Below are 25251 nucleotides of genomic sequence, written 5' to 3' on the forward strand. Positions count from 1 at the left end.
AACTTGTGACTTCTGAGTCAATTAAAAAAAAAAACTACATCACCATTTTTGCTGGTTCATGGTTCTTCCAATGAAGCTGCTTGTTACACAAATTATACTTTTGATTGTAAGCCAATCAGATTTGTCGATCTTGAGTTATTGAAGCACATGTGTGACATGTACCCGCTGCTCCCAGAAGAAGTTACAAAAAAACTTAGGTGATTTTGATGCCCTGAAAACCAACATTTTTTTTTCCATATTTCTACTCCTGCTTTTGGTAAATACTCATTTGTTATCGAAATTTAAGAGATTAGTGCTTTAAATAAAACCTATGTTAGAATTTTACTAGAATTAGAAATGTTTTTTTGTTGTAGTCAAAATATGTGTTTTAGCATGCTAGCCAACAGCCCACATGCTGCATCAATACAGTCACTGCATAGCATTGCTCATTGCAATGACATAAAGCATGATAAGCATGTGTAGTTTACATTTTTGTAGGCAGAATATCCTATTGTACACTTAAATAGATAATACATGTGTATATGTATCTTTATTTTATTTTTTTAATTAACATTTTTACCAAGTGGGCTTAAAGGGGACACTAGCAAAAAAACACACCATTTAGGGTGGATGGTAATGAGTATAGCTAATTACTTAAATGCATGATCAATTGATACTTTTCATGTCATGTTAGTGCAGCATACATAGATTCATGTCATGTAGTTGTTTTTTTAATATCATGTGTGTAGAAAAAAATATTCTGACTTTTAACCAGAAATTCACTGATGTTCCCTTTAAGCCCACCTGCTCCCATTAAGCCCACTTAGCTGTGTTTCAATGGAGATTTTCTCCCTTTTGACTTTTGAACCATTTTCCTGCCTAAAATTGACCTCACCTAATCAATCAGCTTCATAATTCAGATAATTAAATACCCAAATTTAAATATGAGTGATGTTGCATAGGTCAATTCATTCTGGATAGGCCTTCATTCTATCCTACCATTAGCATAATTTTCGACCCTTTACTTTTCAGATGACATGACTTGGGGTGTGCCAAAATATCGATACTACGATATATCGCGATATTTCGTCTTGAGATACGTTATTGATACACTGGTGCCAAATATCGATATTAAAACATGTTTAAAAAAAATAAATAAAAAAAATTATATATATATATTTTTTTTGGCCCACCACCACCCCTCTTCGGAGGACAGCTTTATCTTTATTCAAACATAGGTATACAACCAAATAAAATAAAAAAAACTGGTTTAAGTAGCTCTGAAACCCACATATAGATATTTAATGATAGTTGTAGTCAGTGTGTGTGTTAAGAAGAGACACTGTGCAATATACTCTTTGTTTACTTGGCTGTCATTCATGTGAAATTGATTGACAATGTTTTGTAATTCCAGTGAAATGGATTCAGTGCAGTCAATAAATTCTGAATTTCTTCAGTGACACAGATATCGTGATGTATCGTGGATGAAATTTCTTGCAATATATCGATTATCGCAGAATCGCTGTATCGTGATATTATCGTTATCGTGGGCAAAATATTGTGATAGTATCGTATCGCGAGGTACCTGGTGATACCCAGCCATAGACATGCCTAGAACACGAAAAAAGTACAGCTCATGCAAACACATGGCAGAAGCATGCCGCCTTTACAGGGAGGGAACAATAACAAATCTCTCAGTTCTGGCAAGAACCTACTCTTTAATGTTACTCCACAATGGTTTTAATGGTTTCTATGTAAGCTGTTTTTATGTTTTAAAAATCAAATAAAGTTATTTGTTTAATTGTAAATACTGAAATTGACTCGTTTATTATCCTTAAAATATTAGTATTGAACCAGTACACTGCCTTTCTTTCAGTCATTAGGTCTTCAGAAATCTAGATAAAAACATCTGCACTCTCAACCAGCTGGCTGGACCAGAAATTTTGGCCAAATGTAAATGCCAACAGTACAATGTAGGATAGAGATACAGACAAAATGACAACACATATCGAAAGATGAGGTACTCAAGAGTAATTTCCATTCTAATTTTGATTTTGTCAATGAATAGTTTTTTGGCTACATTCCCAAGAAAACATGTTGTAAGTTTAGCTTTTTCTGTGTTGACAACACAGCAAAAGGCTGATCACGCCCATTTCAAATGCAATTTACAGGCCAGAGGAAAGGAGTGGAGACAAAATAAAAATAGCTATTGAGAGCTAAGACATTACATTTCTTAATAGAATAAGTTTGGATTGTTGAGATTTTTGGATTGTTTATCATTTTAACTAAAATGTTCTCACTTTAATTGGGGCGGTATATATTAAAAATGTCTGAAAAGCAGATTTGGTGGGCTTAATAGGTACACTTACCCTAAGTTTCGTTCTTCTGTTTTGAGACGCTGCTGCTGTTTGAGAGGCTTTCACGTGAGATCATCGTGATGATGAGACTCCACCTGCGCGAACCGCGAACTCACTGAAGTTACTGTGAGTGACTACTGTGCACTCAGGTGGCTGTAATTCAAGACAAGCTCGCTACGCCGACCGGTGGCCGTGCGATGATTTTTTTTTCAAGGGGCATCAAGGTCAAAGTGTGGGGCAACGGCAGCCATCAAAGTGTTTGTTGAAGAGTACCGGAGTGTCTGTTCCAGCCCCTCCCCTCTCTGTGCATGAAGGAGTAGGGGCGGGGGGAGCAGTGCAGAGAGCTCCGGGTCAGCGGCTTGCCTGGAGCAAGGATCACAGCGCAAATTTGAACTATATCGATGTATCCGATATGGTCTAATTCCATATCACATTAAAAAAATATATCGATAACAGTTTTATATCGATATATCGCCCAGCCCTAATTGTGCTTAGTTGTTAATTAGTAACAGAATGTCTCCAATGATCTGTTTATAGCAAGAGAGCAACACATCGTCCTACACTATAGGGAGAAGAGAATACGTGCTGGACATGGTTTGGCCTGAGGAAGAGGGAGTTCATCTTCTTTGTGAGGGGGAGAAGAAGCAAGTATTCAGTCAAACAGATAGGCTTTGTTCGTTAAGTTAATCATGTCTTGTGGTTGAGAGGTCAGAGGACGGGGAAAGGAAGCAGAGCCTCATGATGGAAACATAGGGCTGGTGTTCCTACAATAGTCATTAAGGCAGTTCACTGTACCTCTCTTTGGGACTGGGATGATGGTTGCAGACTGTGTCTGGACCAGTTGCTTTCCTCATGTTGACGCTACGTGGGGTGGATCTGACCTCTTGTTGGTCCAACTGAATGGCGTTGACCTTCCCTGGTTGTGCCGGATGTGTGTCAGCAGCATCTGGTGGTCGAAGCGAGAAAAAAAGTGGTTGAGGGAGTTTGGCAGTGTATGGTCTGTGGAGTTGGTGGCTGTGTAGCTGTCCTGGTAGCTGGTCTGAGTATTTACCCCCTGCCACATGCTTCTGGAGTTGTTGCTGTTGAAGTGCTCCTCTATGCGCTGCTTGTACCTGCGCTTGTCCTCATTGATGCCTTTTCTTGTCAGGAAGTTTACATATTCGTGGAATTTTGGCATGATAGACTTAAAGTTGGCAGGTTTAAAGTCCCCTGCCGCTATCACAATGCTGTCTGGGTGAGCCGATTGGTTTTAACTAATGGAGAAGTGTTGCTTCTTCAAGGCTAACCTGGCGTTAGCTTGCGGTGGTATAAAAACAGCAGTGATAGTGACCGATGTAAACTCCCTGGGCAAGCATAAAACCATACAGATGTACTCCAGATACAGAAAGTTGCAAGTTACAGCTTATGGGTTTGGTTTGTTGCACATCTTTGATGAACATTGCAAAGTTTCCTCAGTGTCTTGGATGTTCAGGACAAACTTCAACCCAAAGTAGTGAATAGTGAGCAATTGCTGAGGTCAGAATACCCTGAAATTTAGCTCAGAGGTCCAAACTTAAAGTACAGCATACAGCTGGAGGACTTTACAAGGTCTCATGAATTTATTAAAAGTCAATATAATTTTTTTTTCAGAAAAAGCCATGACATAGCTGAGATTGCAGGGATAACAGCTTGCAAACAAGCAGTAATAAAAAAAGTATTTATACAACATATAGATGTTAAAGTAGTCTTAAGGTAAAGTGACATTTAATGTTGGTTCAGTTAGAGGCAGGGCGCACTGCAAAATATGTTGTTCAAGATGATCAATAAATAATGACATGAAAGATTAGTTTTTATCAAGTTTTTCTCACTGTGTTGAACGGCCCTACTTTCAAACGTGCTACAAACCATGCAAAATGTCTCCACACATCTTTAGAAAGTAGCTGTGCTGGTGGTTGAAATGTTAACAGGAAATCTTTTTTCTCCACAGACGTCCAGCGGCAGTTGGAGAGTGAAGAGGAGTGGAGTTCCATTCTTAACCAGGGGACTCGACCAGAGCTACAAGACATTAAAGAGGAGGAGGAGGACAGCTGGACCCGTCAGGAGAGAAAGCAGGTGCGAGGGCTGGAGGAGGCTGATACCACCAAGTTCACATCCACTCCTTTCCCTGTGAGGAGTGAAGAAGATCATGAAGAGGAACCTCAGTCCCCACAGCTTCATCAAAGACCGACTGAACAGATGGAGACAGAGGCTGATGGAGAGATTGACGACAACGCCTCTGAACCGGAGATTGACGACAACGCCTCTGGACCCGAGATTGACGACAACGCCTCTGGACCCGAGATTGACGACAACGCCTCTGAACCAGAGATTGACGACAACGCCTCTGAACCAGAGATTGACGACAACGCCTCTGAACCAGAGATTGGCGACAATGCCTCTGTACCCGAGATTGACGACAACGCCTCTGAACCCGAGATTGACGACAACGCCTCTGAACCCGAGATTGACGACAACGCCTCTGAACCGGAGATTGACGACAACGCCTCTGAACCTGAGATTGGCGACAATGCCTCTGTACCCGAGATTGACGACAACGCCTCTGAACCCGAGATTGACGACAACGCCTCCGAACCCGAGATTGATGACAACGCCTCCGAACCCGAGATTGACGACAACGCCTCTGAACCTGAGATTGGCGGCAGCGCCTCTGAGCCTGAGATTGATTACAACGCCTCTGAACCTGAGACTGATGACAGCAGTGATTGGGAGACCAGGACACCTCAGGTCCATTCAGAGGAACAAGGTTCCAGCAGCCCAGTTTACAAGGAAACTTTTCCAAGCAGATCTGACATTGTGAGGAGCAAGAGAACCCCCAAGAGGGAGGATTTAAGGTGCTCAGTTTGCGGTAAAACATTTTCATATAGGGGTAATCTGACTCGACACTTGGTTGTCCACACAGGGGAAAAACCATTCAGTTGTTCTTTCTGTGGTTCGAAATTCACACAAACGTCATCTTTGAATCTACACTTAAAACTTCATGCAGGACGAAAACAGTACAAATGCTCAATTTGTCAGTCACGTTTCAGTCTCAAAAGCCATCTGAAAAAACACATGAGCAGCCACAATGGAGTGAAACCATTCAAATGTTCAGTTTGTGGTAAAAGATTTGGAACCAAGACATTTCTAAGAGCGCACAAGGCTGTTCACACAGGGGACAAACCCTTCAGTTGTAAAATTTGTGGTAAAAAATTTGCAGAAAAGAGACACGTCAGTGCACACATGAGTAGTCACACAGGGGAGAAACAATACACTTGTAGAGTTTGTGGTAAAAAATGTGCAAGACCTGGAACTCTGCGTCAACATTCAGCTGTCCACATAGGGGAGAAGCGACACAGTTGTTCAGTTTGTGGTAAGAAATTTGCCAGACCTGGAATTCTGCGTCAACATTTGGCTAAACACGCACGGGAGAAACGATTCAGCTGCAGTGTTTGTGAGAAAAGTTTCTCTCGCCCATATACTGTCAAAACACACAAGTGTGTTGGTGAGAGCAGCTAAAATACATGAAGTGACAGAAGCTCACACAACACTCAGATTTGGCAACACACTGACAAGTTCATTGCAGAGAATAACCTCACACCTGCTCTGTTTGTAAATCAAGTTTAGTCTCAAATAATCTGAAGGTACACATGAGAGGCCACTGTGGAGAGAAACTCTTCAGTTGTTCGGTTTATGGTTAAAGATTTGCAGTAAACAGGACATGTCGCAGGGCAACACTGATCAGTAAAAACTGTGATACAGATGATAAAGAGGACGTGCTTCGTCTTTTATCTCATAGGATGTTGTCAGTGTGAAACCCAGTGTTATATGTACCAAATTGTTGAATACTGTAGTATTGATAACCTCTAAAGTTAATCAGTCTTTTTATCTTTATTTTTTATTTATGTTTTACTCTCATGTTATTGCATGTTGTTGTTGTTTTATTTTAAATCTGTTTCCACAGAGATGTATTTGAGTTTATTGTGATTTTGCTGTTTATATATGACTGTTATTGTGCACAGCCAGTTCCATATTCAATTTCGTTGATTATGTCGACAAATCACACCAGCCCTCATTGTATTGTAATTTAAGGTTAAGCAATGAGAATACAGAACCAAATGCACAAGGAGTATCAATAATAGTAGTACTAAGAAAATCATTTTAATACCCCTCTCTGGCCCTGTGATTAATTTAATTCATGTTTTTTTAGCCTTCATCTGTGAGCGCTTCCCTGTGTACACAGTATCATGTCTGCAGTGATATATTGTGGAATAAAAGGTACCTAAAGTTAGCATGCTAACAGCTAGCCCTGATACTTCTTGGTCCAGAGCTCCAGTGCTGACTCACTCACTGATTGTTTGTGATGAAAATACTTCAGTGAACTTTCCTCCAGAAAAAAACCTCTGTCCCAAGTCCGAGTCAGACAGTGTCCAGTTTTCAGATGGTGAATGTGGTGGCACATTATAACAACATCCATAACCTATAAGTATAAACTGCCCGCAGGTTGAGATTGACAGGGGGGACACCGGGAAAACACACAGACGTCATCACCATGATGTGTAAGGTCACACCTTTTTAGGAGCCACAGCGCTGGCTTTCTGTGTGAATCACACAGCGGTTCATCCTTAAGGCGGGGATGCTTCACGCTGTGTGAATCACCATCGTCGGAGAATAAGCAAACCACTGCTCCGGCGATAATACGGCGTCGCTGTGTAAAAAGGTCCACCAACGCGATTCTTTTGCTAGTGGCACAAGTCGACAACCCCTGAGAGGGATCGACAAGTCATGTGTTTTTTTGTCTCTCCCTCTCTCTGTGGCTTGTGTACAGAATCAGTAGCCCTTTTTAAACAGTGTCTTCGCATTTTCTCCGGAGCGGTGGTTCGCCAATTCCCTGCAGATGGGGTGATTAACACAGAGCAAAGCATCTCCGCCTTCACGTGTGTAATTCACACAGAAAGCCGGCGTTGCGGCTCCGAAAGAGGTGTGACGGTACACGTCATGTTGATGACGTCGGTGTTCCCCTGTTATTCCAATCGCGGACAGTTTATAATCATATGGATGCTGTTATAATGTCTAGTGATTGAGATCCTGACCCACCAAACATTCTGGAAAGTGATGGAGTTGCGTTTTTCGCGCTAAATTACATAATTATACATAATCACCATCAGTAAACAGGACGCTGTCTGACTCTGTCACTCGCGGGGACGGAGGCTGTTTTCTGGGGTAAAGTTCCCTGAAGTCTCCGTCCGGAGGGCTGACGGTCGCGGTGATTTATTTTCATAACAAACACTTGGTGAGTTGAAGTTTTTTGCCCGTGACAGACGCTGTTTTTTGTGCAGAATTGTGTGGAAGGGTCAGTAGGACGGACACCCATCACACGTATGGAGGTACTTCATTCTAGACCACACAAACAGCACGGTGACCTGCACAATCTGCAAGTCGGTCTTAAAGTACAATAAAAATACTAGCGTTATGCACGGCCATCTGAATCGGCATCACTACAGGAAGTCGTCCGGTCCATAGGTCCGCTGTGTCAATGTGATGACGTCATCAAACGACTTATCAACTCGACTTCGACTTTATTAACAGATAAGTCGACCTGAAAAAAACTGAAGTCATTAATGCCCTATCGCACCATGTATGTTTGTTCATCGGTGGTATTGAACTCTAATGAATTCAAAGTAATATTTCAAGTTTATTTCAACTTTCATGTCTGTCAGGATATTTTGTGAAATTATAAAAAAGTGTTTGTTCAACCAAAAAAAAAAGTTTTCTCATTTTTCAAGAGTCATTGTCACTGATAATTATAATTAAAGTTGTGTAATATCCTGATTCTGTGAAACTGATACTTTCTGAGTCAGTTATCATAGCCTGAAAGTTTCATACTATTGCAACCAGACTGTGATTAAGGATTAAATTGTTTTATTTCCACTCAAGTTAGCCGGGCGCTAAACTGGAAGTTAGCAGGCTCGATCGACAGTGAGGAGTGCGCGCGCTCTAAGGGCCGGACAACAAGAAGGATCCGGGTATTTTCATACCCAGGAATTTTAGGGCTTCAAAATGCCACTGAGCTGCTTTCATATGAATGAACACACTGTGTCCAGATGTGATATAACGTCCTTTCTTTTATCACGTACGTCATATAACATACAACCACAACGAACCACCGGAAACTGTTACGGATCAAGTGCGTTGGAACTTTATGTGTTTCCCCCCGGACTCATTTCCGGTTACCCAAGAATCCAAAAGGAAGTTAGCGTGACTTGCTGCTTCCAGGACATAGACGGACACGGAACACGGCCACAGAAAGTTCATCAGAGCAGTTGACCGTTTACAAACTGTTTTACACGAAGACAAAGAGTCCAAATGTCCGAACAGACTCTGTGTCGTTCACTTTATCTGAACATCTGAATTATCTCCTGGTGTCCGACGAGCCTGAAGAAGCTAGTTAGCTTGCAGGAAGTAGACGGAGCCGAGCGGACTGTAAACACAGCGCACTGTGTGAGTCAGTGAAAATGTCTAAAGTCCAAACGCTGAGAGTTTTTATGAAGCAGCGACTAACTGCGGCTGCTGAAGAGATATTTGAGCTGTTTGAAAGAACGATAGCAGAGTACGAGGAGGAACTGTGTCGACAACGGAAACTACTGGACGCTGTTACCGAGCCTCAGGTCCAGTTACACGGAGCAGGTCGGTTCCGTTTACTTGTTATTCTCATTTTACACTTCATTACTTCTTTATTGTCAAATTCACAACAGACACAGTGAAGCTGGAGCTCTCGGTTCCACCAACACTGCTCAGACAACTTGTATGAAAAGAAAAGAAGTGAAAATGATTTAATAAATAATGTCAAGACATCAATAGTGGAATATACATAAAAACATGTATAATACTGTGGTAGTAGTATTACATATAATGTGTGTTATCAACATTAACACAGCCTCTGCTCCTGGAGGTCTGTCCAGTGGACACACTGGTAAACCAAACTCCATTCAAAAAACACCTGTTTTAAGGTCAGGCCTTATCTTTTCAAAGTAAAACTGTGTTACCAATTTTAAAAAGGCTCCTTTAATTGGGCAGGTGTACAGTGGTGATAAAGTGACTGAAGTGTAAAGAGTGTCAAACATCCTTCATCCTGAACTGTGACTCGGACTGTAGAAATGTAGAATTTGATACTGTCGTGAAACTTTCTTAATCCAGTGGAATCTGGCTTTGAGGAGTCATTGTTCTTGTCTGAAGAAAATCCTGTAATGTATGAATGGAGATATTTCCATTTACATTCAGAGCATTTATCAGACGCTTTGTCCAAGGTGACTTACATAAGCCCCGTTCACACAGAGAAGATGCATTATCTCCACAGTGGCAGTTCACCAATTTTCTGCCATTGGTCGTTCACACAGAGCGAAGCATCTCCACCTTAAAGACAAACTGGCGTGTAATTCACACAGAAAGCCGGCGCTGCGGCTCCTAAAGAGACGTGACAGTACACGTCATGGTGATGACGTCTGATTTTTTCCAAGGTGTTTCCCAGGTGTCCTCCTGCTAATCTAAACCCGCTGATGGTTTATAATCATATGGATGATGCTATAATGTGTAGTGATTGAGATCCAGACCCACCAAACATCCTGGAAAGTGACAAACTTACGTTTTGTGCTCTAAATTACATAATTTCATAATCACCATCAGTAAACAGGTCGCTGTCTGACTGTATCAGTCGCAGGGACGGAGGCTGTTTTCTGGGGGAAAGTTCAGGAAAGATCAGGATGTAAATTCATTCAAAATTATAAAAAAAAAAAAAAGACAGATATTGACTGAGATGAAAGATTTTAGTTTGATCTATTTTAGCTAGCTTAGTGTGTTACACGTCGTGCAGAATGTCTCCACACATTTTACAAAGTAGTGGTGATGGTGGTTGAAATGTTAACATGAAATCTTTCTTCTCCACAGACGTCCAGCAGCTGTTGTATAAAGAAGAGGATCCTCCTGAGCAGCAGGAGAGGAGCTCCAGTCTGGACCAGGAGGACCCACCAGAGCTGCCACACATTAAAAATGAACAGGAGGAACTCTGGACCCATCAGGAGGGAGAGCAGCTTCCAGGACTGGAGGAGGCTGATATCAAGTTCACACTCACTCCTGTCACTGTGAAGAGTGGAGAAGATGATGAAGAGAAACCTCAGTCCTCACAGCTTCATCAAAGACAGACTGAACAGATGGAGACAGAAGCTGATGGAGAGGACTGTGGAGGACCAGAACCAGACAGGAACTTCAATTCAGTTAGTAATTTACAGCCGGTTACTGATGATGGGACGTCACACTGCTCTGAACCCGAGATTGATGACAACGACTCTGAATGTGAGACTGATGACAGCAGTGATTGGGAGACCAGGAAACCTCAGGTCCATTCAGAGGAACAAGGTTCCAGCTGCTCAGTTTGCAAAAAAGTTTTTCCAAGCAGATCTGAAGTTGTGAAGCACATGAGAACCCACAAGAGGAAGAAACCATTCAGTTGCTCAGTTTGCGGAAAAGCATTTTCACATAGGGGACATCTGACTTCACACTTGCATGTCCACACGGGGGAGAAACCATTCAGTTGTTCTATCTGTGGTTCGAAATTCACACAAAAGTCGTCTTTGAATGTACACTTAAAACTTCATGCACGAGGAAAACCGTACACATGTTCAATTTGTCAGTCAAGTTTCAGTCTCAGAAAGCATCTGAAAACACACATGAGCATCCACGGTGGAGAGAAACCATTCAGTTGTTCAGTTTGTGGTAAAGGATTTGGAGCCAGGAGCAATCTGAAAGCGCACATGACTGTTCACACGGAGGACAAACCCTTCAGTTGTAAAGTTTGTGGTCAAAAATTTGCAGAAAAGGGACACGTCAGAGTACACATGAGTAGTCACACAGGGGAGAAACGATACAGTTGCAGCGTTTGTAAGAAAAGTTTCAGTCGCCGTTACACTATCAAAAGACACAAGTGTGTTGGTGAGAGCAGCCAAAATACATGAAGTGACAGAGATGTTTGTTGTTCCAATTTCTTCCAGCATGACTGAAGTACTGAGGGCAACACTGATCTGTTAAAACTGTGATACAGATGATAAAAGAGGACGTGCTCCTTCATTTATCTCATAAGAAGTTGGGTGTAGGGATGGGTGTAGAAACCCGGTGTTATATTTACCAAATTATTAGATACTGTAGCCTATATGATAACCTCCAAAGTTAAGTCTTTTTATCTGTACTTTTGTATTGTTTAGCTGTGTTTTACAATCATGTTGTTGTTTTCATTCTCAATAAACGTGATATTTTAAATCTGTTTCCAGCTGCGTCCAGATGTGATATAACGTCCTTTGTTTTATCACGTACGTCACATAACATACAATCAGAACGAACCACCGGAAACAAGGAAGTAGTAGTGAGTGTATTCCTGGATATTGAGAAAGCATACGATTCTCTGTGGAAGGAGGGATTAATGATAAAAAAAATTTGACTTGGGAGTTGGGGGACGAACGTTTAATTGGATTAAGGATTTTTTAATGGAAAGAACAATACAAGTAAGGGTTGGTAGTGTATGCTCAAAGACGGTAGAAATAGAGAACGGAACCCCACAAGGAAGTGTTATCAGTCCAGTTTTATTTAATATAATGATAAATGATATATTTCGAAAAATAGAGAGAGGATTTGGGTTGTCATTATTCGCAGATGATGGGGCCATCTGGAAAAGAGGGCGTAATGTAGAGTTTGTTTTAAAACAGATTCAAAGAGCATTAGTGTCGATAGAGGAATGGGGGAATACATGGGGCTTCAAAATTTCTGCATCTAAGACTAAATATGTTGTATTTGGTTTTAAAAGAAAGTTACCTAATGTAGGGCTGTATATGTATGGGTCTTTACTGGAGAAGGTAAAGGTTTTTTAATCTTTTAATCTTCCCAACAAGATGCCTGTTACAAGAGATTGCAGGTAATAAATATGATATTTTTTTCGTCATTATAAATCAGTGGGCTAGGAAGCTGGGCTTGGAACAGGAAGGGAATGTAGAGCACATAAGATGGCTACCTATGCCCTATTGGGTGATACCTGAATTGAACATTGAGCTGGCATTTCTCCAGGAAAAAGATAAGAGGAAAGTGTCTCCAAGAGTAGTGGAGTATCTTAATTCAATCAGTGAGAATAATTTAATTATTTTTACAGATGGATCTAGAGATCCAGTTAGTGGGAGAGCTGGTCTTGGGGTGTATGTGGAGCAGATTGGGCTGAAGATTGGTCGACGTATTTCTAATGGAAGCTCTGTTTTCACTACTGAGTTAATGGCAATTCTATGGGCACTATGGTGGATTGAGGAAGCCAGACCTAAAGAAGTCACTATCTGCTCTGATTCTGCAGCTGCCCTGGAAACTTTAAGAACAGGGCAATCCATAGCTCGTCCTGACATAGTGAATGACATTTTGAGTGTGGTTTTTAGAATTGGGGTTGCTTGCAGCACTTTTTTTTGGGGTACCAGGGCACGCTGGGGTTAGGGGGAATGAGCAGGTGGATCACATTGCAAAGGAAAGCTTAAGCAGAGAGATAGATGTCCATTTCTCCATGGGGAGAGTGGAATTAAGGGAAACAATCAAAGACGGCTTAACAAAAGAATGGCAGAGAAGGTGGCAAAGAGAAGTCAGGGGTAGACACTTCTTTTCCATACAGCCTAAAGTTGGGAAAATATGGTTATGTAACTCTCTATCCTGTAAGGATTCAGTGAAACTCTGTAGATTGAGGCTGGGTCATTGTGGGTTAAATAACTCTTGTACATTATAGGAAAACATGTTTCTGGCTTGTGTGAATGTGGGATCCTTGAAACAGTAAGGCATGTTTTCCTCGAATGTAGAAAGTATAGGGAAGAGAGAAAGGTACTCTTTACTAGATTGACAGGACTTGGAGTTGAGGCTTTCTCCGATGCAGTTTTGCAGTTTCTACATGAAACAGGACTATATGTGAGAATCTAGATCCAAATCCGACCTGTGGAGGGCAGTAATACGCTCAACAGCGTCTACACTGCCGAAATTCCACAAGAAGAAGAAGAAAAAGAACCACCGGAAACTGTTACGGATCAACTCCGTTGGATCTTTATGTGTTCCCCCCGGACTCATTTCCGGTTACCCAAGAATCCAAAAGTAAGTTAGCGTGGCTTGCTGCTTCCAGGACATAGACGGACACGGAACACGGCCACAGAAAGTTCGTCAGAACAGTTGACCGTTTACAAACTGTTTTACTCGGAGCCAAAGAGTCCAAATGTCCGAACAGACTCTGTGTCGTTCACTTTATCTGAACATGTCGAACATCTGAATTATCTCCTGGTGTCCGAGGAGCCCGAAGAAGCTAGTTAGCTTGCAGGAAGTAGACGGAGCCGAGCGGACTGTAAACACAGCGCACATCAGAGTGAGCAGACAGTTTTTAACGGAGTGTTTCTGGAGGAAAAGTTCGTGTGAGTCAGTGAAAATGTCTAAAGTCCGAACGCTGAGAGTTTTTATGAAGCAGCGACTAACTGCGGCTGCTGAAGAGATATTTGAGCTGTTTGAAAGAACGATAGCAGAGTACGAGGAGGAACTGTGTCGACAACGGAAACTACTGGACGCTGTTCTCCAGCCTCAGGTCCAGTTACACAGAACAGGTCGGTTCTGTTTACTTCTTCTTCTCACTTTACACTTTATTACTTCTTTATTGTCACATTGACAACAGACACAGTGAAGCTGGAGCTCTCGGTTCCACCAACACTGCTCAGACAACTTGTATGAAAAGAAAAGAAGTGAAATTGATTTAACACATAATGTCAAGACATCAATAGTTGAATATACATAAAAACACATATAATACTGTGGTAGTAGTATTATTATATATAATGTATGTGTGTTATTAACAGTTACACAGCCTCTGCTCCTGGAGGTCTGTCCAGTGGACACACTGGTGAAACCAAACTCCATTCAAAAAACAGCTGTTTTTAAGTCGGGCCTTATTTTTTTCAAATTAAAACTGTGTTACAAATTTAAAAGGCTCTTTTTTTAATTTGGCAGGTGTACAGTGGTGATAAAGTGACTGAAGTGTAAAGAGTGTGTTGGAGCCATTTTAATGATGACCAGGGTTGCGTCATGTGGAATCAGGGTAGTTGTTGGCTTGTGGCGCCCTGAGAACATTTTGTTAGTGGTGGCCAGATAAGGCCCGTGAACATCGTAGGGTGGCACACCAAAGTGCAGAATGTCTCCACACATTTTAGAAAGTAGCGGTGCTGGTTGTTGAAATGTTAACAGGATATCTTTGTTCTACACAGATGTCCAGCAGCTGTTGAATAATGACGAGGTTCCTCCTGAGCAGCAGGAGAGGAGCTCCAGTCTGGACCAGGAGGACCCACCAGAGCTGCCACACATTAAAGAGGAACAGGAGGAACTCTGGACCAGTCAAGAGGGAGAGCAGCTTCCAGGACTGGAGGAGGCTGATATCAAGGTCACACTCACTCCTGTCACTGTGAAGAATGAAGAAGATGATGAAGAGAAACCTCAGTCCTCACAGCTTCATCAAAGACAGACTGAACAGATTGAGACAGAAGCTGATGGAGAGGACTGTGGAGGACCAGAACCAGACAGGAACTTTAATTCAGTTCGTCATTTACAACCAGTTACTGATGATGGGACGTCACACTGCTCTGGACCCGAGACTAACGACAACGCCTCTGAATGTGAGACTGATCACAGCAGTGATTGGGAGACCAGGAAACCTCAGGTCCATTCAGAGGAACAAGGTTCCAGCTGCTCAGTTTGCAAAAAAACTTTTCCAAGCAGATCTGATGTTGTGAAGCACATGAGAACCCACAAGAGGGAGAAACCATTAAGGTGCTCAGTTTGCAGTAAAACATTTTCACAAAGGGGACATCTAACTCGACACTTGCTTGTCCACACGGGTGAGAAACCATTCAGTTGTTCTGTCTGTGGTGCGAAATTCACACAAAAGTCATCTTTGAATGTACACCTAAAACTTCATGAACGAGGAAAACCATACACTTGCTCAATTTGTCAGTCAAGTTTCAGTCTCAGAAGGCATCTGAAAACACACATGAGCAGCCACGATGGAGAGAAACCATTCAGTTGTTCAGTTTGTGGCAAAGGATTTGGAGCCAAGAGCTATCTAAAAGCACACATGCCTGTTCACATAGAGGACAAAACCTTCAGCTGTTCAGTTTGTGGTAAAGGATTTGGAGCCAGAAGAAATCTAAAAGCTCACAAGATTATTCACATAGAGAACAAACCTTTCAGTTGTTCAGTTTGTGGTAAAACATTTTCACTTAGGTCACATCTGACTCGACACTTGATTGTCCACACAGGGGAGAAACTGTTCAGTTGTTCTTTCTGTGGCGCAAGATTCACGCGACGCTCAACTTTGGCATCACACTTAAAAGTTCATGGCGGAGAAAAACCTCACACCTGCTGCATTTGTAAATCAAGTTTTAGTCTCCGGAGAAATCTAACCGCACACATGAGAAGCCATTGTGAAGAGAAACCATTCAGTTGTTCAGTTTGTGGTCAAAAATTTGCAGAAAGGGGGCACGTCAGAGCACATGTTATTAGTCACATAGAGGAGAAACGATACAGTTGTTCAGTTTGTGGTAAGAAATTTGCACGACACGAAACTCTGAGACGACACTCGAATACACACACACGGGAGAAACGATACAGCTGCAGTGTTTGTAACAAAAGTTTCACTCGGCGTTATACCATGAAAACACACAAGTGTGTTGGTGAGAGAAGCCAAAATCCATGAAGTGACAGATGTTTGTTGGTCCAATTTCTTTAAGCAATGACTGAAGTACTGAGGGCAACACTGATCTGTTAAAACTGTGATACAGATGATAAAAGAGGACGTGCTTCTTCTTTCATCTCAGGAATTTTGGTGTTATATTCAGTGTCATATGTACCTGATTATAAAATACTGTCGTATTGATAACCTCCAAAGTTAAACATCTTTTTATCTGTACTGTTTGTTGTTTATCTGTGTTTTATATCATGTTGTTGTTGATTTCATTCTTACTAAACTTTCATATTTTCAGTCAGTTTCCACAGAGATATTTTTGAGTTTTTTGTGATTTTGCTGTTTAGATATCACTGAACGTGCACCTCAGAGTAAATGTGCATCCAGCCGCTGTCGTGAATCGACATCAACGCATGCTCCGTAAATCGATGTATTTATGTCATCAATTGCATTGATTATATGGACGCGTCACACCAGCCCTAAATTGATTGTAATTAAAGGTAAGCGATAAGAATACAGAACCAAATGCACAAGGAGTAACAATAATAGTAATACTGAGTAATACTGATATCATATTAATACCCCTCTCTGGCCCTGTGATTCAGTTTTTTTCAGCTTCCTCTGGGAGCAATTCACTGTGTACACAGTATCGTGTCTGCAGCAATATATCGTGGAATAAAAGGTGCAATATGCAAGAATTCAAGATGAAAACATTTATAAATGAGATTATCAACAGAATGTGAATACATTCAAGTGTTTACATTATGATGTCTATGTAGGCTGTTAAGTTGTAGAAATATCTACCTAAAACAGCTAGCCCTGGTATGTCCTGGTCCAGTGGCAGCTGCAGTTAGCAGCAGCTAGCTGTTACTATGGTGATACACTGATCCCTGTTTGTTTTGAGTATTCAGCAGCTTCAACAGCTGGCCAGTTCTTACATACTGCACCTTTAAAGTTGATGATTATCACATCATATATGTTCGTTCATAGATGGTATTTAACTCTAACAAAGTTAAAAGAATATTTCAAGTTTCATGTCTGTCAGGACATTTTGTGAAATTATAATAAAATGTTTGTTCAACAAAAAAACAATGATTTTCTCATTTTTTAAGAGTCATTGTCACTGATAATTAAAGTTGTGTAATATCCTGATTCGGGCATCTGATGAGGATGCCACCAGGGCGCCTTCCTAGGGAGGTGTTCCTGGCACGTCTAACTGGGAGGAGACCTCGGGGTAGACCCAGGACCAGGTGGAGGGATAATATCTCTTCACTGGACTGGGAGCGCCTGGGTATTCCCCAGTCAGAGTTATCTGATGTGGCCGGGGAAAGGGAAGTCTGGGGCTCGCTGCTGAAGCTGCTGCCCCCGCGACCTGACTTTGGATACGTGGTTGACAATGGATGGATGGATAATATCCTGATTATGTGGAACTGATATTTTATTTCCTGAGACTAACGATAACCTGAATGTCTCATACTGTTGCAAGCAGACTATGATTAAAGATTAAATTGTTTTAAACCCACTCAAGTTAGCCGGGCGAAACCGGAAGTTAGCAGGCTCAATCGGCGGAAGTGACGAGTTCGCACACTGTATGGGCCGGACAACACAGAAGATCCGGGTACTTTTCATACCCAGGAATCTTAGGGCTTCAAAATGCCGCTGAGCTGCTTTCATATGAATGAACACGCTGTGTCCAGATGTAATATAACGTCCTTTATTTTATCACGTATGTCACATAACATACAATCACAGCGAACCACCGGAAACTGTTACGGATCAACTCCGTTCGATCTTTACGTGTTTCCCCCCGGACTCATTTCCGGTTACCCAAGAATCCAAAAGTAAGTTAGCGTGACTTGCTGCTTCCAGGACATAGACGGAGACGGAACACGGCCACAGAAAGTTCATCAGAGCCGTTGACCGTTTACAAACTGTTTTACACGGAGACAAAGAGTCCAAATGTCCGAACAGACTCTGTGTCGTTCACTTTATCTGAACATGTCGAACATCTGAATTATCTCCTGGTGTCCAACGAGCCCGAAGAGGTCAAGAAACTGAGTTAGCTTGTTAGCAGAAAGTAGACGGAGCTGAGCGGACTGTAAACACAGCGCACATCAGAGTGAACAGACAGTTTTTAACGGAGTGTTTCTGGAGGGAAAGCTTGTGAGACTTTATAAAAATGTCTAAAGTCCAAACGCTGAGAGTTTTTATGAAGCAGCGACTAACTGCGGCTGCTGAAGAGATATTTGAGCTGTTTGAAAGAACGATAGCAGAGTACGAGGAGGAACTGTGTCGACAACGGAAACTACTGGACGCTGTTACCGAGCCTCAGGTCCAGTTACACAGAACAGGTCGGTTCTGTTTACTTGTTATTCTCATTTTACACTTCATTACTTCTTTCTTGTCAAATTCACAACAGACACAGTGAAGCTGGAGCTCTCGGTTCCACCAACACTGCTCAGACAACTTGTATGAAAAGAAAAGAAGTGAAAATGATTTGATACATAATGTCAAGACATCAATAGTGAAATATACATAAAAACATGTATAATACTGTGGTAGTAGTATTACATATAATGTGTGTGTGTTATCAACATTAACACAGCCTCTGCTCCTGGAGGTCTGTCCAGTGGACACATTTACATTCAGAGCATTTATCAGACGCTTTGTCCAAAGTGACTTACATTAGCCCCGTTCACACAGAGAAGATGCATTATCTCCGCAGTGGCGGTTCACCAATTTTCTGCCATTGGTCGTTCACACAGAGCGAAGCATCTCCACCTTAAAGACAAACTGGCGTGTAATTCACACAGAAAGCCGGCGCTGCGGCTCCTAAAGAGACGTGACAGTACACGTCATGGTGATGACGTCTGATTTTTTTCCAAGGTGTTTCCCAGGTGTCCTCCTGCTAATCTAAACCCGCTGATGGTTTATAATCATATGGATGATGCTATAATGTGTAGTGATTGAGATCCAGACCCACCAAACATCCTGGAAAGTGATGAAGTTACGTTTTGTGCTCTAAATTACATAATTTCATAATCACCATCAGTAAACAGGTCGCTGTCTGACTGTATCAGTCGCAGGGACGGAGGCTGTTTTCTGGGGGAAAGTTCAGGAAAGTTCAGGATGTAAATTCATTCAAAATTATAAAAAAATGACAGATATTGACTGAGATGAAAGATTTTAGTTTGATCTATTTTTCTAGCTTTGTTGACCGGCCCTACTAATGTGTTACACGTCGTGCAGAGTGTCTCCACACATTTTACAAAGTAGTAGTGACGGTGGTTGAAATGTTAACAGGAAATCTTTCTTCTCCACAGACGTCCAGCAGCTGTTGTATAAAGAAGAGGATCCTCCTGAGCAGCAGGAGAGGAGCTCCAGTCTGGACCAGGAGGAACCACCAGAGCTGCCACACATTAAAAATGAACAGGAGGAACTCTGGACCCGTCAGGAGGGAGAGCAGCTTCCAGGACTGGAGGAGGCTGATATCAAGTTCACACTCACTCCTGTCACTGTGAAGAGTGGAGAAGATGATGAAGAGGAACCTCAGTCCTCACAGCTTCATCAAAGTCAGACTGAACAGATGGAGACAGAAGCTGATGGAGAGGACTGTGGAGGACCAGAACCAGACAGGACCTTTAATTCAGTTAGTAATTTACAGCCGGTTACTGATGATGGGACGTCACACTGCTCTGAACCTGAGATTGATGACAACGCCTCTGAATGTGAGACTGATGACAGCAGTGATTGGGAGACCAGGAAACCTCAGGTCCATTCAGAGGAACAAGGTTCCAGCTGCTCAGTTTGCAAAAAAGTTTTTCCAAGCAGATCTGACGTTGTGAAGCACATGAAAACCCACAAGAGGAAGAAACCATTCAGTTGCTCAGTTTGCGGAAAAGCATTTTCACATGGGTCACATCTGTCTTCACACTTGCTTGTCCACACGGGGGAGAAACCATTCAGTTGTTCTTTCTGTGTTTCGAAATTCACACAAAAGTCGTCTTTGAACAAACACTTAAAACTTCATGCACGAGGAAAACCGTACACATGTTCAATTTGTCAGTCAAGTTTTAGTCTCAGAAGACATCTGAAAACACACATGAGCATCCACAGTGCAGAGAAACCCTTCAGTTGTTCAGTTTGTGGTAAAGGATTTGGAACCAGGAGAAATCTGAGAGCGCACAAGACTGTTCACATGGACGACAAACCCTTCAGTTGTAAAGTTTGTGGTCAAAAATTTGCAGAAAAGGGACACGTCAGAGCACACATGAGTAGTCACACAGGGGAGAAACGATACAGTTGCAGCGTTTGTAAGAAAAGTTTCAGTCGCCATGACACTATCAAAAGACACAAGTGTGTTGGTGAGAGAAGCCAAAATACATGAAGTGACAGAGATGTTTGTTGTTCCAATTTCTTCCAGCATGACTGAAGTACTGAGGGCAACACTGATCTGTTAAAACTGTGATACAGATGATAAAAGAGGACGTGCTCCTTCATTTATCTCATAAGAAGTTGGGTGTAGGGATGGGTGTAGAAACCCAGTCTTATATTTACCAATTTATTAAATACTGTAGCCTATATGATAACCTCCAAAGTTAAACGTCTTTTTATCTGTACTTTTGTATTGTTTAGCTGTGTTTTACTATCATGTTGTGTGTTGTTGTTTTCATTCTCAATAAACTTGATATTTTAAATCTGTTTCCATGGAGATATTTTTGAGGTTATTGTGATTTTGCTGTTTAGATATGACTGTTAACGTGTACTGCCAGGTTCAATGTAAATCCAGCCGCCCTTTTGCAAGCTCTTCCCTGTGTACACAGTATCATGTCTGCAGTGATATGTCATGGAATAAAATTCAATATGCAAGAAATCCACATGAAAACATTAACAAATGAATTAAGATGATCAACAGCATGTGAATACATTCAAGTGTTTACATGATGATGTCTATGTAGGCTGTTATGTTGCAAAGATTTCTACTAAAGTTAGCATGCTAACAGGTAGCCTTGATCCGTCCTTGTCCAAAGCTCCAGTACGGTCGGCATAAACACCAACGTGATTCTGTTGATACAAGCTCCCAGTCCGACCACCACATGCACAACTTACCAAGCTATCTAGCTCACGGCGGCTACTGTTAGCAGCGGCTGTTGCTATAGTGACACATTGGCCTCTGTTTGTTTTGAGTATTCAGCAGCTTCAATAACTGGCCAGTTCTTACATACTGCACCTTTAAAGTTGATGATTATCACACCATGTATGTTTGTTTATCGATGGTATTGAATTCTAATGAAATTAGAAAGTTCATATCAAGCTTCATGTTGGGCAGGACATTTTCTCTTGAACGGCTACACTAATTTTTACGAAATTTGGTCGGTATGATGTAAGGCCAATCCTGAGGCCATATCTTGAAGGTGGTCATTACTGGTCAATGTGGGCGTGGCTTAGTAAAACAAATCCAAATCGGCACACATTTAGCCTTTTGCACTTTCCATTACAGCGAATACCACGGCTCAGACGTTGGCCTGTGTCTTCACTTTTTGCCCCGTCATCCTTTGGGCCAACTTCTGTGGGCTCTGCGGTGCTCGGGGTCTGAGTCACGTGGGGGGGGGGGCTTGGCCCCCGTTCATAACTAGTTATACTTGAGTCTAATAAAAATCAATTGAGCCTGAGCCTCCAGAGGGTCCCTGTGATATGGAAGACTTCCTGCCTTGTTCCAGTGCCAATGAAGCCCGCAGCCCAATGGTTTCTTGGACTCCCGACCGGTGGCACTGACATCACATATCATGAAGACCCTGGAGAGACTCGTCCTGGAGCAGCTCAGGCCTGTGGACAGGCTGCACCTGCATCCCCTCCAGTTCGCCTACCATCCCTGGATTGAAGTTGAGGATTCCATCATCTACCTGCTGAACCGCGTCTACGCCCACCTGGACAAGCTGGGGAGAACTGTGAGGATCACGTTCTTTGACTTCTCCAGTGCTTTCAATACCACCAGGCCTGCTCTACTGGCTGACAAGCTGACGGCGATACAGGTGGATCCTCCCCTTGTGTCTTGGATTGTGGATTACCTCACTGGCTGACCACAGTACTTGTGCTTGCGGCACCGTGTGTCAGATTCAGTGGTCAGCAACACCAGGGCCCAAGAAGGGACTGTCCTCTCTCTTTTCCTCTTCACCCTTTACACCACGGACTTGAGCGAACAGAGTCTTGCCATCTTCAGATTTTTTCTGATGACTCTGCTGTCGTTTGACGTATCAGTAAGGGTGAGGAGGTTGAGTACAGGGCTGGGGTGGACAACTTCGTCACATGGTGTGAGCTGAACCACCTGCAGCTCAACACAACAAAGACCAAAGAGATGGTGGTGAATCTGAGGAGAACCAGGACACCAGTGACCCCAGTTTCCATCCTGGGGCATAACATGGACATTGTTGAACACTACAAATATCTGGGGGTGTTCATCGACAACAAACTGGACTAAGAACACTGAAGTCCTCTACAAGAAGGGACAGAGCCGCCTCTATTTTCTGAGGAGGCTCCGCTCCTTTAACATCTGCCGGACAATACGGAGGATGTTTTATGAGACTGTGGTGGCCACATCTGAACAAGCTGATCAGGAAGGTCGGTGATGTTGTGGGGGTGGAGCTGGACACTTTGACAGCAGTGTCAGACAGGAGGATGCTGTCGAAGTTGCGGGTGATACTGCAGTACGGCTCTCGCCCTCTCCACAACGCTCTGGTCGAACAGATCAGCCAGAGACTAATTGCTCCTATATGCACCACTAAGCACCACAGGAAGTAGTTCTTACCTGTAGCAATCAAACTGTAAACTCTTCCCTCTGATGATCGGACTCAAATCGCTATTTATATTGCACAAAACAACAACAAAAAACAAAACTGTAATTTAGCGCGACAACTATTTCACTGTATATTGTATATATTTCCAGAATGTCTACTTTATTATTATAATTTTAACTTATTTTATTATCTACTTCAATATTTTATTTACATCTTTATCTCTTGTTTTCATTCATACTGTGTTTCTGTTTCTACTTTGCACGGAGCATTTGTAAGAAAAACATTGCTGTGTCCAAATGTGATATAACGTCCTTATTTTCATCACGTACGTCACATAACATAAAATCACAGCGAGCCACCGGAAACTGTTACATATGGATCAACTCCGTTGGAACTTTATGTGTTTCCCCCCGGACTCATTTCTGGTTACCCAAGAATCCATAGTTAGCGTGGCTTGCTGCTTTTTAGGGCATAGACGGACACGGAACACGACTACAGAGCGTTCATCAGAGCAGTTGACTGTTTTACACGGAACCAAAGAGTCCAAATGTCCGAACAGACTTTGTGTCGTTCACTTTATCTGAATTATCTCCTGGTGTCCGACGAGCCTGAAGAAGTTAAGAAACTAAGTTAGCTAGCTTGCAGGAAATAGACAGAGCCGAGCGGACTGTAAACACAGCGCACATCAGAGTGAGCAGACAGTTTTTAACGGAGTGTTTCTGGAGGGAAAGTTTGTGTGAGTTACTGAAAATGTCTAAAGTCCAAACGCTGAGAGTTTTTATGAAGCAGCGACTAACTGCGGCTGCTGAAGAGATATTTGAGCTGTTTGAAAGAACGATAGCAGAGCATTTGTAAATCAAGTTTTAGTCTCCGGAGAAATCTAACCGCACACATGAGAAGCCACGGTGAAGAGAAACCATTCAGTTGTTCAGTTTGTGGTCAGAAATTTGCAGAAAGGGGGCACGTCAGAGCACATGTGATTAGTCAGATAGAGGAGAAACGACACAGTTGTTCAGCTTGTGGTAAGAAATTTGCACGAAACGAAACTGAGACGACACTCGACTACACACACACGGGAGAAACGATACAGCTGCAGTGTTTGTAACAAAAGTTTCACTCGGCGTTATACCATGAAAACACACAAGTGTGTCGGTGAGAGAAGCCAAAATTCATGAAATTTTTTGCATGAAGCATGACTGAAGTACTGAGGGCAACACTGATCTGTTAAAACTGTGATACAGATGATCAAAGAGGACGTGCTTCTTCTTTCATCTCAGGAATTTTGGTGTTATATTCAGTGTCATATGTACCTGATTATAAAACACTGTAGTATTGATACCCTCCAAAGTTAAACATCTTTTTCTCTATACTTTTTGTTGTTTATCTGTGTTTTATATCATGTTGTTGTTTTTTCTTCTTACTTGACTTGATATTTTCAGTTTCCACCGAGATATTTTTGAGTTTATTGTGATTTTGCTGTTAAGATATCACTGAACGTGCACCGCAGAGTAAATGTGAATCCAGCCGCTGTCGTGAATCGACATCGACGCATGCTCCGTAAATCGATGTATTTATGTCATCAATTACATTGACTATGTCGACGCATCACACCAGCCCTAAATTGATTGTAATTAAAGGTAAGCGATAAGAATACAGAACCAAATGCACAAGGAGTAACAATAATAGTAATACTGAGAAAATCATATTGATACCCCTCTCTGGCCCTGTGATTCAGTTAATTCAGTTTTTTTCAGCCTCCATTTGGGCGCTCTTCTCCGTGTACTCAGTATCGTGTCTGCAGCGATATATCGTTGAATTAAAGGTGCAATATGCAAGAATTCCAGATGAAAAGGAATTAAGATTATCAACAGAATGTGAATACATTCAAGTGTTTAAATTATGATGTCTCTGTAGGCTGTTAAGTTGTAGAAATATCTACCTAAAACAGCTAGCCCTGGTATGTCCTGGTCCAATGGCAGCTGCAGTTAGCAGCAGCTAGCTGTTACTATGGTGACACGCTGATCCCTGTTTGTTTTGAGTATTCAGCAGCTTCAACAGCTGGCCAGTTCTTACATACTGCACCTTTAAAGTTGATGATTATTGCACCATGTACGTTTGTTCATGGATGGTATAGAATTCTAATAAATTTAAAAGAATTTTTTAAATTTTATATCAAATTTCATGTCTGTCAGGACATTTTGTGAAATTATAATAAAATGTTTGTTCAACAAAAAAAAGATGTTCTCATTTTTTAAGAGTTATTGTCACTGATAATTAAAGTTGTCTAATATCCTGATTCGGGCATCTGACGAGGATGCCACCAGGGCGC

The 25251-nt window shown here is 42.0% G+C and overlaps 3 protein-coding genes across 8 annotated transcripts in view; all 3 read left to right on the forward strand.

Moving 5' to 3' along the window:
- Nucleotides 1–25251, forward strand: part of LOC115578273 (zinc finger protein 2-like) — a 136073-nt gene that overhangs the window by 79789 nt on the left and 31033 nt on the right. The window lies entirely within an intron of this gene.
- The window catches only part of LOC115578260 (gastrula zinc finger protein XlCGF57.1-like), a 49737-nt gene that overhangs the window by 4951 nt on the left and 19535 nt on the right, over nt 1–25251 (forward strand). The window contains exons 2-3 of one of the 5 annotated variants that reach the window (XM_030411125.1): nt 13831–14002; nt 14657–17212. In XM_030411125.1, the coding sequence (XP_030266985.1) occupies nt 13831–14002; nt 14657–16140 (1656 nt within the window). In that variant the 3' untranslated portion in view covers nt 16141–17212. Of the gene's footprint in view, nt 1–13469; nt 14003–14656; nt 17213–17819; nt 18480–19451; nt 20830–25251 lie in introns of those variants that run through there. The other 4 variants (XM_030411124.1, XM_030411127.1, XM_030411126.1 and 1 more) reach the window with 4 other exon arrangements.
- On the forward strand, nt 8561–11664 carry LOC115578279 (zinc finger protein OZF-like). Of its 2 annotated transcripts, XM_030411175.1 has the most exons (3): nt 8561–9038; nt 10296–10779; nt 10812–11033. In XM_030411175.1, exons 1-3 carry the CDS (start codon nt 8867–8869, stop codon nt 10885–10887), a joined length of 732 nt encoding a protein of 243 aa, XP_030267035.1. In that variant the 5' UTR covers nt 8561–8866; the 3' UTR covers nt 10888–11033. The 2 variants fall into 2 exon arrangements, with proteins under 2 accessions (XP_030267035.1, XP_030267033.1); XM_030411173.1 differs by having other exon boundaries at nt 8562–9038; nt 10296–11664.

Source organism: Sparus aurata, unplaced genomic scaffold (assembly GCF_900880675.1).
Source record: "Sparus aurata unplaced genomic scaffold, fSpaAur1.1, whole genome shotgun sequence".
In the NCBI taxonomy this organism is placed as follows: Eukaryota; Metazoa; Chordata; class Actinopteri; order Spariformes; family Sparidae; genus Sparus; species Sparus aurata.

What these genes read in the sequence shown, in the direction of transcription:
- LOC115578279 (XM_030411173.1), top strand. Translation starts at nt 8,867, where the DNA reads ATGTCTAAAGTCCAAACGCTGAGAGTTTTTATGAAGCAGCGACTAACT. An exon ending in GGTCCAGTTACACGGAGCAG is followed by an intron (nt 9,039 to 10,295) that starts GTCGGTTCCGTT and finishes TCTTCTCCACAG; the next exon opens with ACGTCCAGCAGCTGTTGTAT.